Source organism: Notolepis coatsorum, assembly GCF_963971535.1.
Source record: "Notolepis coatsorum genome assembly, chromosome: 7".
NCBI lineage: Eukaryota > Metazoa > Chordata > Actinopteri > Aulopiformes > Paralepididae > Notolepis > Notolepis coatsorum.
The window spans coordinates 98,466,612-98,480,551 of record NC_140171.1 but is presented as its reverse complement, the minus strand read 5'-3'; the positions used below and the strand labels follow the sequence as shown (position 1 = coordinate 98,480,551).

The following is a 13,940-nucleotide window of genomic DNA, read 5'->3' as shown; positions in this document are numbered from 1 at the left end:
TATTACTCAGTAGTAAGATAAGATATTCCTTTATTGATTGATTGAAATTCAGGCATCATAGCAACATGGAGGAGGGGAGGTACAGGTACATGGTGATAGTAGAAGACATGATACAGGTCATAACATTATAGTACATTAGAAATTAAAATAGGCAGTGTTAACAATATAACAATATAATTAACTCTGAGTATACGCATATGAGCAAGTAGGCAGCGTAAACCAAGGTGCAGATGAGGGTCTGTATGCCCATATCAGTTATATTTGCATTACAATAGATATAGTTACAATATACACTATAATCTATGAGTAAGTAAGTACACAGTATACACAGGTGCAGTATGCATAAGGTACATATGGCGTGATATAGGTCATACATTATACGTTGTCCATTTAGGTAGTTATTAGGTAGTACTTATTTATATATTTTATACCCAGCTTAATCACCTGTACATTGTATGTTACTATTGCACTTTACTGTTACATTTGCACTCTGGTTGGATGCCAGACTTATTTGCGTTGTACTGTACTTGTGCTGCTGTATAAATGACAATAAATGAGAATCTAATCTAAAATGGCAGATTTCCGTTGGTACACAAATCTCCCTCCGTGGATCACTTTACCGCATGGAGACGGAATGTGTGAGGTTTGATTTCGATGTAGTTTTACAGTTGAATGGGAAGTGGGCGGCATCTAGAAGGGACGATAGTGGCTCGGGTGGTAGAGCGGTCGTCTGGTCATCGGAAGGTTCCCGGTTCAATTCCCGCTCCTCCCTCCCGGCAGCATGTCGAAGTGTCCTTGAGCAAAACACTTAACCCCTAACTGCTCTTGATGAGCAGTTTGGCACCTTGCACGGTCGCCTTCATGTGTGAGTGAATGGGTGAAATGTGAGGAACAAATTGTAAAGTGCTTTGGAGAAAAGCTGATATAAATGCAGTCCATTAACCATTTTAGATATGAGATATGAACCATGTGGTAACTATATCTGTGATAACGGTGTATATGTATTTTATAAGGGAAAGCCACCTAATTTTGTGTTTGTGTGTTTGTGTTTGTTTCAGGTGTCCTGGTGGGCAACAAGTCTGACCTGTCTGTGAGGAGGGAAGTGCAGGCCTCAACAGCCCAGGAGTGGGCCCAAAGCCAGGGACTGGAGTACCACGAGACATCTGCTGTGAGTGCACTCAGACATGAACACAACACTGTATGCTGCCAGTACTACACAGTGCTGGAAGAAGTACACAGTTCCTTTACTTAAGTAAAAGTAGAAATACTCAGATAAATGAGTACTCTCGTAAAAGTAAAAGTCCCCCATTCAAATTCTACTTGAGTAGTTAAGTAAAAGTAGAGAAGTATTTGCAATTGAATGTACTTAAGTATCTAAAGTAAAAGTATGCATTATACGTGACGTTTGTGTATTCCAGTGCTTGGGAGCGTTCAAACCTCCATCCACTGACGTCTAAAGGTTAATGTTAAAGTGATATGTGGTCCAGTTATGCTGCTCTGATTACGTCCTCTTGAAGTTGACAGGCTTCAGATTGAAAGTACATAATCTTCATATATTTTTGCCATGTTTTCTATGCAAAATCCTTTTCTTCAAAGTACTGTAACTAGTAACTGATGGGTTCAGATAAATGTGGAGTAAAAAGTACAATATTTCCTTTGAAATGTAGTGGAGTAAAAGTATAAAGTTCCCTAAAATGAAAATACTCACGGTCGGTCGGTCGGTCGGTCGGTCGGTCGGTCGGTCGGTCGGTCGGTCGGTCCGAGTGTTACAACGGAGTGTTACAACAACAAATAACAATGTTCTAAAGAAATAACAATGTTGAAATTGAGAAGTATTTTTTGTTTGTTATTACAGACGGTACCGTTGCGTACCGATACCGAATTCCAGAAACTGGTACTAGTACTGGTTACGGTTCAAATGGCAACGGTACCCAATCCTAGTGTGTGTGTGTCTTGCAGAAGGAGATGGAGAACTGTGAAGCCCCGTTCCTGTGCCTAGCGCAGGCCTTCCACTCTCACTACCAGGAGCAGCGCCTGACCATCCACAACCTAAAACTAGTCTAGATCTCCCTGAGACCAGAGGAGGATCTCAGGCTGCTTCTGAAGGACAGAGCTTAGAACCGTCACATTAATTGTACAGATTGTCCAACAGTACCACATACAACCATACAAATGATTTTGTCTTTGAGCAGAATAAATGTTCACGGTACAGGCAATACACCGACTCTATCCCTCTGGGGAACACAAACACTTTCAGCAGCTTGAAGTTTGGACGTTTGGAAAATGCTGCTTTTACAAGGAATCCCACTTTATTTTTGTAAATACTCCTGTTGTTTAAATTGTTCTGTGGAGAATAATTATTGTATCTGGCTGATATCATGCTGACCGTCTGTGAATAAAGTTGTTTTTGCACAGTAATAAACCATTTGCTGTTATCTTTTTTTATGTGCTGACAGTGTGGTTATAGCAGTGTTGTAGAACTCGAGTCTGGACCGATTTTCAGGACTCGTGACTCGACTTGGACTTGAGCGCTGATGACTTGGACTTGAGTATTGACCTCATTCGGACTCTGAAGGTGCAGACTCTGATTCGGACTTGTTAATTGATTGAGTAATTTTTTATTTTTTTTTTGTAATAGGCCCTAATCATTTGGCATAAGATATCGATGGCTAGTGCATTTGTTTGGCTATTGTGTCACAAAGTAAATAAACTTCCTTTGAAACGGTGACTACTGTGTCATTTATGTTTAATGTATGTCAGCTCTTTGACTGCCAGACTGGAGTGGACTCAACCTTGATGACTCGGACTTGGGTAATGGGGACTCGACTCGGGCTCTTCTTTGGTGACTCGGACTTGGACTCGAGACTCGACTCGGACTCGAGATTTAGTGACTTGACTACAACACTGGGTTATAGGCGTTAATAGTGACATTATTTCTAGCATCAGCATTATCAATACTAGGGATGGACATCGATTTTTTAATATTCTAAAAGTCGTTAAATTATAAAAAATCGAATAGTTTATGCGAATATAGTTTTTGTCTAAAGAATAGATTTCCCCTTGTTCTTACCAGCAACTACACTGTGTAATGTATTGAGAGGGGACCCTAACTGTGACACGGCTGAACCACATGCTGGGTACCTACTAGGGATGGGTACCGAATTCGGTACTTTTGAGGTACCGAACCGAAACACGTCGGTACTACCGAGTATCGAATCAAGTGAGAAACCGATTTTTTTTTTTTTTTTTTTTTTTTTTTTACTTTTTTCTTTTCATGTCAACGTTCACACGCACAATATATGCTTACCTAGGATTTGACTTGATTCAACAACAAAGCAGTCGGAGCAATGACGAGCCGAAAACTGTCGAAATTGTAGTTATTTGAGGTTTGGATTTTTTTTTTCGACTGAGGTAGGTAAATAAAATTTCTTGAGACTAAAGTACCGAAAAAAGGTACCGTTGGGTACCGGTATCGATTCACAGGTACCGGTATCGGTTCAAATGTGAAAGGTACCCATCCCAGGTAGCTAGTTAGCACAAACATCTGTTAACAGCTGGGAGAACAGATAAGAAAGATGAAGACGAACCTTGTCTTTCACCATTATGCACTTTGCTAGTAATCTACCTTGCTTATATTACTACCTACTATGCTAATATGTCTATTCTACTATGCACTCAAGACTAGCACTCAAGTTCAACACTGTTGTACAGAACTTGTAAGTCGCTTTGGATAAAAGTGTCCGCTAAATGTAAATGTAAAAAAAAAGAAAAGATCTTTGATAAGAATTTGTGTACACAAACACGTCTCTCCCAAAGACAGACGCTAGAGAACAGAGACATCTGGAGACACTCCACTGACACTGGCTACTCAGAGGGTTGTTCCCCATGCTATACAACACCACGCAGCTCATCACAGCCCACACGCTCTCTTTTCTTCAGACACCCAGTATCACTTCTTTGTCATCTTTTTTCATTGTACGCTTGTTTATTGTCCTCCCTCATTCTCGTGTTTTTTCATCTCCCTCTCTTTGTTCTTATTATCATGTCTCTCTCTTCCATCTCGCCCTCTCCCTCCCTCTTCCATCTCGCCCTCTCTCTCCCTCCCTCTTCCATCTCGCCCTCTCCCTCTATCTTCCGTCTCTCTCTCTCCCTCTTCTATCTATCCCTCTTTCATCTCCCTCTCTCTTCCATCTCTCTCTCCCGCTTCCATCTCTCCCTCTCTCTTCCGTCTCTCTCTCTCCCTCTTCCATCTCTCCGTCTCTCTCCCTCTTCCATCGTTCTCTCTCTCCCCCTTCCATCTCTCTCTCATCTCTCACCATGACTCTCATCTATCACCATCTGTCTCTCCGCCTCCCCAGCTGCAGCCCTCACATAATTTCCAGTCGCTCCCCGACATGTCGCGAACAACCAGTAATCACCGCTCTAATTAGCTGCCTCCCATTCAAACGGGGTCAAAGCCGCATCCTTGTTCTGCCTGCCTCTCATGACCGGCCAGCGCCATTCAAGTAGGGCACTCGCGCTAATGCCACAGCGCACACAGTGGTTTTATCTCATTATGCGTACACTCAAACCGGCCGTGCCCTATAATAACCGTTAAACGTGGTCTTAATCCTTTTGTAAGAAACGTGGACTGTAATCTAGGCTATTACGTTTGGGGTTTCATTGGTTTATTATCCACGTTGAATTATAGGCCTGTAAACCGAGAGGCGACCGCGAGAGTTTAAGAATGACATATCATTTACCGGGGAGACACACACTCATTAAAAAATTATTGCCTGGTCTGAATGTAAAGCTCATTGTATTATTTATGCAAATTACATCTCATCAGCTTGTGACTGCAACTTGTTCCTGTCCGCAGATGACTCAGCCCTGCTGGTCTCTGACAGGGACAAGTTGCAAGTTGAAAAAGCCCTCAGCTCTGAACTCGGCAGAATCTGCACCTGGCTCGCTGATAACAAACTATCATTACACCTGGGTAAAACAGAGTCCATTCTCTTTGGATCAAATAACAAACTCAGCAAGGCCAACGGCTTCTCTGTTACAGTGGGTGACAATATTGTCACAAGGAAAGATGCAATTACATACCTGGGTTCCATCCTAGAGGCAAATCTTTCCTGTGACAAAATGGCAACCAATTTAATAAAAAAGGTCAGCCAACGAACAAGATTCTTGTACCGGATCTCCTCTCTGGTAAACAAGAATACCCTGAAGACTCTAACAGGAGCACTCATTCAAGGGTACTAAGACTATGCTTGCACCTCATGGTACCAAAATACCTCAAAGGCACTAAAAACAAGTTTACAAACATCACAAAACAAACTGGTCAGACTACTGCTTGACCTTACTCCTAGAACCCACCTCACCCCTGCCCATTTTGACAACCTAGGATGCAGTGGCGGCCCGTGGATGCTTCGCCACTAGGGGCGCTATACCAAACATTTTGCAAACATGTACAGTACCACGCAACCGACTCATGGCAAGACGTGAGCGATTCGACTCACGCTCACGGCAATGAATCGGCTCTTATGAACGAGTCGCTCAGCTGTTACTACAACAACACACAACCAGTCAAATAAAGTATAGTCTAATTCACAACTTGAAACAATATATAAATAGAAAAGTTAGAAACAAAACTCGCTCCGTCTCCAAACACAGGCAGATCTCTCCCTCTCTCCTTCTCTCTCTCACACACAGCGCGACGTGGAATCGATTCGTTACACAATCAGACCTATTATATACCAAGAATAACTTCAGTATGAGTACAGGGCTGTACACATATTTTGCATATTGTTAAACGAGCCAAGGCTAGCTATTAAACTATCGATATGAATCGAAAATCTGGGACCCTGATGTAAACAAGACAAACGTCTTTCTCTGGTCTGCATCCCCTTAACAATTGTGTGTATTGAGCCGTACTGTATTGTACCCATTCTGCAATCTGTTAATAAAGTTCTCATTCATTCATTCATTCAAACATAGACGATATTGAACAAGCCATAATCCACGTATTTTCAATCCAAACGCGAGAGAGAGAGAGAGAGAGAGAGAGAGAGACTCACTGTTTAGTTGACACGTCCAGGGCAGGAGGGCTTGCCTTGATAAAGTAGTGTATAATCCACTGTTGATGTATTCCAGACCACTGTCCACTGTGTCCAGACTGCATCCGCCATATAGCTTGTTAGCCAAGTGTTAGCTTGTTAGCAGTTAGCAGCACCACACAACAGTCACAAGTACTTCATTCCTTTGTCCATTTCCGCTCGAACAGACTGCAAACTACCTGGCGTTCTATCGCCATGCTCTAAGACAAACTCTAACCTTAACCAACTTTGAAAGAGTGCCTAAGCTTAACAGTCTAAAGAACTTGCAGTCACGGCACGCTCTAAGACAAACAGCTGCCTGCATCAACAACAACACAACTTTCTATACCACCAACGGACCAACCTAGGAATAAGCTAGAATTGGAACATTAGAAATTGGATTCGGCCAATCAGAGATCGTCTCTGTGAAATTCTGCTACGGAAAAAAATACTGGCGTCGGCCAATCAGAGAGCGTCTCCGCGAAATGCGGCTACAGAAATTCTTGACGCTACTGGCTAGACCGCTTCAAATCGCGCCCGGATTCCAACATAATAGTCATATTTCAACGCACAACGCGTTATGCACTGATTGGCTGTGACGGATACAGCGATCAAACTGTGACGCGCACTCAGAGCGCTATCGCGTCTAGCCCGGGCCGAGAAATACGAAGAAATAAAAAAAACGTGATGTCACTTCCTGCTCAGGAAAACGAGTGTTTTTTATTTGAGATAATAACGTTATATTGTGCATTGGAAATACAAACATACTTAAAATGAGTAAATATTATTCATTTTAAACATGTTTATATTATTTATAGGGCTATAAAACAAAAAACTAAAAAGTTTTATTTTCTTCTCTGATTTAACAGCAGGTGGGGCGGCGCCCGTGCGCCCCTAGTGGCAGAGCCGCCACTGCTAGGATGGCTTAGAGTAGAAGACAGAGTACAGCAACTTGCAATGGGTCTGGTCTACAAGATACACTACACCACTAAGATACCCATGTGCATGTCGAAATACTTCCCAAAGGTCAGTGAATTCCACGACCACAACACCAGAGGGCGTTCCACAAATCATGTTCAACCCAGATTCGGCTCAAACAAGGGACTAAACACGTTTCACAATTATGCCACAACAATGTGGAACGCCCTACCCACAGCCGTAAAATAATGTGAAATTCTTACCCACCTTCAAAACCGCTCTCAAAGAGCACCTATAGGAGGCTGCAATTCGAAACTGGCCCCGGTAAATGTCCAAACCCAACCCCCTCCAATTTAAAGTTTCTTCCCCCTCAAATGTATATATTCTCTTTTAGAAACTCTGTCGCTTAACACATTGACCGGCAATCACGTTGTACGACGGGTTTGCTGGTCATGCGAATTCTGCCAAGCCACGGCGTACGACGTTATTGAGATCATATTTCATTTTTTCGCCATGGTATTCATAATTCCGCCACCCAGACTCTGCTGAGACAGTGGGACTCTGCACAACAGTGCAACGCTTCAATACCGCCGCCTGGTGGATGATCGGGCGAGTTACAACCGGAAATGGATCTGGTGATCTCGGTGCATCTGGGAAATCCGTCCGGCAGTCACATATTGTTGCGGGACTCTAGACACACATCCCTGTATATGGATCGCTGCCATAACTCAATAATCGATATGATTTGGGCGTTTATTGCGCCATACAAACCGGAAATGGATCTAGTCGATCGACATCAAATAAGTGGGATATTTTTCCTCCAGTCTCATCGGCGAACGGTAAGAGGACAGTAACGTTATTTTCAAGGCGATTGTACATTTCTTTATTTATAAACCATCTGATCAATAAATCAACCCATACTACATAAAGCATTTACTGACGATCACGGCATTATAAACGACCCCCCCCCCGCTCATCCGCGCATGATGAGTCATAACATTTAGGATCATGTACAGTTGAAATTTTTAATATAGCGTGTATCGGCAACAAACGGCAGTTGATCATCTATATATGCGTTTATGCCTATAACTCACGTTCTAGGAATTACTGCAGAAAACGATAAAAACATACTTATATTCTAGACGGTATTTTTGGAAGAATCTATGAATGAAAAAGTATAACGTTCCTACATCCTGAACCATAGATAATCGATGTTGAATGGGCCATAGTAATGTCAATTTAGCAATACAATTTAAAAAGTTATAGCCCTGCAAAGAAGGTGAACATCTCCATAGGCTTAGACTGGTGGCAGTGATCATACATTGATGGATAGAAGCGTGGCAGTCAATGTGTTAAACAGTACTGTATATTTGTATATCTTGTGTAGTGGCCGCTTGTCGCTCCCCAATTAATCGACAAGCGTCATGATGCACCCACTTAGATCATTTCTGTTATGGAAAAGGTTAAAGGACAAAAAGATGAGACGTTTGTATAAATCATTCTGAGTCGTTATTAAAAATAGAAAACATTGTTTATTTCATCTGTGGCCACAAATGAAAGTTCAGTTTACAACCAGAGACAACATGTGTTCACACACTGAGTCTGACCAGCAAAGTGACCAAGAGGTCTGGGCAGAACGAACATTAATACACACTTGCAAGATGTAACATTATACATCAGATATGATGAAAGTATAAACAAACTGGGTTCTCAGTAGAGAGGAAGTAATAACACCAGCTTGCTTTGGCTGGCTAGGAAAAGAAAATACAACCTTGAAGTCCCAACAAGAGACACACACACACACTGTAGTAGTTATCTGAGCGTATTAACCCAGTCAAGTTGTACAATGGTAGAATATGTATGATATCTCAACACAGATCTATAATGACATGATAATATTCCCATGACACTCCCCTCTTTGATAATTAATCATAATCACTTATCATAACTACAAATATTATCATTCTTTAACCTCTAAACACTATTAACTCTAATTTAACCTATAATTTAACATGCAGAATACGGGTAGACTACTGTCTCTAATATCAAACTGCAAAAAACATAACTTCATTGATCAGAGGAAACAAAAAAACAATCTTTATTACATCAACCAACCCCCAGAGGGAGACATTAGTCCACACATAAATGTGGTCGGGAACACAGTGTCCAGGCTCCTGGGCGGTCGAGATGCAGAATATAGATTTCTCCAATCACCAAGCTGGAAAGAATCACAACAAAAACCCAGGAGAGTATCTTGCAGAAACAATAACAAAAGGCAAAAACAAAGCAACCTTGAAAACACTTTTATATTATCATACTGGCCAATCGCGTCTCGCTCTAGCCATAATGAGATATCTCTTATCTCCAGCACCTACTGTGCTCATGAACAAACAATTGCACTCTCATGCACGTGACCAGGCCATGCCCCTCGTCCTACTATATGACGCCGGACATGGTCACACTCCCCCTTCCTCTTTTTTTGTTTCCAACATGGACGCTGCAGTGCACTCCATGAACTAGTTGTTATGAAATGCAGAGAGAAATTACACAATGTTGGGTTTTCGCCTAACAGCGCATCGGGCCTGTCCTGGGTTTCCTCGTCTCGTGACAGCGGACTGAGGGACGTCGCGCGGCGGCTAGCTGTCGGGCTAGGTCACGCACAGGTAGGGCCTGCACTGCCAGGCATTAATGCTAGCATTTGTGATACTGCTCGTTGTCCCGTGAGACAGCCGAGTTGTGTATTGGCGCGAGGGGCAGGATATTTGGGAAAACATGGTCGTCATGACTCTGTTTTGTGTGTTTTCCCAGCTATCCTAGTGCGCGCGGCTAATGCTACAATGCTGGGTCTCCGTTCTTGTTCCCCGCCAAGGGCTGTCTTTTCTAAAAGGTCTTCCCTCCTCTTAACCATTCATGCTGACGGTCAATCGGTGTCTACTGTTGGGAGTTTTGACGGGGCTTGTTTACCATTTCATGGGTGGATGGGCTGAGGCCTAGGGCTGGTGTGCTTTTTGTGAATCTATGAATTGTGTGCGGGACTGGTGTTTCTCTGGTCTGCATCCCCTTAACATTTGTGTGTATGGGCTAGCCCATTCTGCAGTGTGTTAGTGGAGTTTTCGTTCATTTATTAATTTACCCCTTCATGGGTGCACACCACAGTGGAGGTTGCTGCATTCCTACTAGTGAGGCAGTGCTTCACTAGTAGTAGTTTTTTGTTGCAGCCACCACTGGTGCTCCGTGCTTGTGAAGCAGGTGGCATCAGTCCTTTGCCTCTGACATGGTGGAACGGTGTCCCGCCCGGCCGACGCCATGAGGCGAGTCGGCCCGGCAGGTGGCTGGTGGGCTATTAAGCCTATACCGCCACGGTATAGAATTAGCAGCGACTAGTAACATTGTTCGAATTGCTGTTTTTTCTGTCAAAACTGTTGGCGGGTGGCGGGGCCTTAGGGCCAGCCGACGTCGAAACATGGCGCATTTGAGGTTATTAGCTTTGACCTAGCCACAAGCTATAACCGCAGGGAGGGCTAGGATGCTGTCAACGCTTGTTTACAGACATCTTGGTTGGATCAGTCTCCCCTTGAGGAGGAGAGACGTTTTTTTCCCTCCTCAGGGCTCCCCTCTCCGCAGAGGGACTTTGGTATTTCCGCAGGAGCGCGGGCGGTATTTGACCTAGGCCCCACACCGCCTCACACCGCTCAGCCAGAGGTGATGGCCAGTCTGACCCATCAGGGCTGTACACTGCGACGAGATGATCGCAAATTGCCCCTTAATTTGGCCCGTGCGAGTGGAAAATAATATTTGGGGGCAAGCTTGCGAGTAGTGATTTCAACCCTTCATTCGCATTTCACTCCTAAATTAATCCATACAAATTGGATAAAAAAATTGTTAAATATTAGCCTACAACCAGGGCTGTACAGTGCGACACAATGTTGTGGTGCTATGAAAGAATCTGTCGGCAATGAATGAACTTACTGCGATAGCCTGTGTGGAAAAAATATTTGCGTGTGGAGTGAATCTGGGCCACTTGGTAATTGTAGTCTATCGTGCGATTAAAGACCATGTCCCCGTCTGCGTAGAGTCTATACACCAAATCCCATAATTCCTAGCGAACCAACGAAACGAAACTGAATGTGGCATCTTTCAATAATAATATGGGCTATTGCATCGCCAAAGAAGCACTTCCTTTCAATAAGTTTAAGCCGCTAATTTTGCTCTGCAAGAACAACGGAGCGGATATCAGTCCATCTTATGACAACCACGTCCGATGTGGAGAGATGATAAGAGACCATAGCCGGTGAAATTAAGTCGGACCTGGCAGTGATGATTGACGGTGACAGAGACACTTCTAACGTTCAGTTCAGCCCTGCATTAGGTGAGTAGCCCACTATTAGGACGTGAAATACTGTCTACTTAAATTTCCCTCCGGGGATCAATAAAGTATCAACCTATCTATCTATCTATCTATCTTATCTATCTATCTATCTATCTATCTATCTATCTATCTATCTATCTATCTATCTATCTATCTATCTATCTATCTATCTATCTATCTATCTATCTATCTATCTATCTATCTATCTATCTATCTATCTATCTATCTATCTATCTATCTATCTATCTATCTATCTATCTATCTATCTATCTATCTATCTATCTATCTATCTATCTATCTATCTAATAATGAGACAATATGCAAATAAGATAATACTAATAATTGTCACGGTTCCCCGTATATGAAATGAAAGTGGCTTGCAACTTACTGCTGGTAAAATCACTGTTTATTTCTCGTTTTGCATAGTATTACATTCCACTTCTATAAACAATCAAAGTCCTACCGTAAGAGCCTCATACGGGTCAATGAAACCTTTTTGATTAGTCTTTCCTTCGAGCTAAGTTGGACTGAACATTTCACTGTCAAAAGCGCAAATGTAAACAAGTTTGCGTCGCAACACGGTTTTCAAAATAAAGGTCACATACACAGTACAAATACCTCTCAATTCTTATAAAAAAAAGTCCCGGATATACATAAACATTAATTGGCATATATCTCTATAAACGGCCCAACACATTGATCACTTTAGGCACACACTGAAACCAGTAACATCACAAATATGAAGCAGGTAATTACCCATAAAAATAATAAACCTTTCATGGGGTTATTTACAATAATAATAATTAATTTGATTTCTAAAGCACTTTTCATTGTGAAACAAATGTATGCAGAGTTTCTTGTCCTCCAGATTAATGCAATGGTGTGTGTGTTGTGGTGATCTCATTCAATGAGCACTACACAAGCGCGCGCACACACACACACACACACACACACACACACACACACACACACACACACACACACACACACACACACACAGTTTGTTGTTTTTGTTCTATTAGTGATTTACACACTTTCTCAGTTGGTTCATTATAAAAGATACAAACCTGAAAACAAACGCACTTAAATGTTAAATAAAAGGACCACAGTAATGAGGCAGGAGGAACATATTATTTTAATAATGGTAAAATTGTTATTTAAAAATGTGCCCCTAAAAAATATTTTTTGCCCCTAAAGTGTGCCCCTAGTGAAAAAGCTTAGCGTACAGCCCTGCCCATGGAAGGTTCAGAATTTTGACCGTCTCCCACCTGTTAGACGCTGTCAGGTGGGGGCCTGGTTCTCCTCCATAGACCTGTAGGATGCATGTTCGCATCCCGATCTTCCATCCTAGGGCTTACCTATGCTTCCTTTGCAGGGCTTAGCGTACGAGGACCAGAGGCTGCTGTTCGGCTATTCTCTGGCTCCCCGCATCTTCACCAAGTTCGTGTAGACCGCACTGGGCCTCTGCGTCGTCGGGGGTTACGAAGTGTATTCTGCCCTGGATGACGTTCTGGTCCTTGGCCGGTCAGGGTAGATCACCAGGTCTCATACCAGGCAGGTGGTGTCTCACCAGCCTGGGTTTTGCTGTAGACTGGAAGTAGAGTTCTCCTCTTCCCAGTCAACGGGTGGAGTACTTGGGCTTTTTCTAAGCTCAAGGTCTATATGGGCATCCCTCTCGGAGCGGCGGCGAGTGATTGGGTTCTCGGCGCGCTCGGGAGGTTCCGTCCTAGGACGGTTACGGCGCTGTCCGTGATGCGCCTGCTGCTGGGGTCCCTCTTGGCCTCCTCTTCATGGGGAGGATGCAGAGGTGGTTTTTTCCGGTATGGAAATGGACCCGGTGTGAGACATATGGAAGCGGCTGAAGGTTGCCATGTCAGTACTGGGGGACCTTGTCTTCTGGGGAGGGTCTGGTGCCCTCACCTGCGGGTTCCCCTTGGGCAGCAGGCTGTCACACGTCACGGTCTTCACAGACGCCTCCCTCATGGGATTGGGGGGGGACGTGTCGGACCAACGCAGTAGGGGGCAGCTGCCATGCTGCCCGGTCTGCGCTACATTCAATGTGTTGGCATTGAAGGCAGTCCTTCTGGTCCTCAAACGGCTCGACCACCTTGTGGTGGGCAAGCATGTTTTGGTCAGGACGGACAACACGACGTCAGCATCGTATATTGTCAGACAGGGTGGAGTGCGCTCCCCCCGTCTGCACCGGGCGGCGGTCGGGCTCTGGCTATGGGCGTTCTCCATCTGCTCTGCCTGAGGGCTCTCCACATCCCCGGCAGGGTGAATGTGGGTGCAGGTGTGATGTCGCAGGGCGGTCCTCACCCTGACGAGTGGGGATTACGTCCAGACATAGTCGGGCAGGTCTGGGACAGATTCCGTGGCCGTCCGGGATTCTGTTCGCTTTCCCCCCCTTACACCTGATAGCTCAGCTGTTGGGGCGGGTACGTCGGGAGCGCGGGACTTGGTCCTGGTCGTGCCGGGCCAGGGCTCAGCTGTGTGGTCCCCGGCCCTGATTCAGCTCTGTGTGGCCCCGCCGTGGCCTGTTCCGTGGTCATCGCAGGCCCTCTCTCAGGCACGCG

At 44.1% G+C, this 13,940-nt stretch overlaps 1 protein-coding gene across 1 annotated transcript in view; it reads left to right on the top strand.

The window, feature by feature from the left end:
* Positions 1-2,422, top strand: part of ift27 (intraflagellar transport 27 homolog (Chlamydomonas)) — a 73,697-nt gene extending 71,275 nt beyond the window's left edge. Inside the window, exons 6-7 of the mRNA XM_084318643.1 lie at positions 1,059-1,168; positions 1,960-2,422. Coding sequence (XP_084174769.1) covers positions 1,059-1,168; positions 1,960-2,064 — 215 coding nt within the window. The 3' untranslated portion in view covers positions 2,065-2,422. The remainder of the gene's footprint in view (positions 1-1,058; positions 1,169-1,959) is intronic.
* Positions 2,423-13,940: the final 11,518 nt, after the last annotated feature.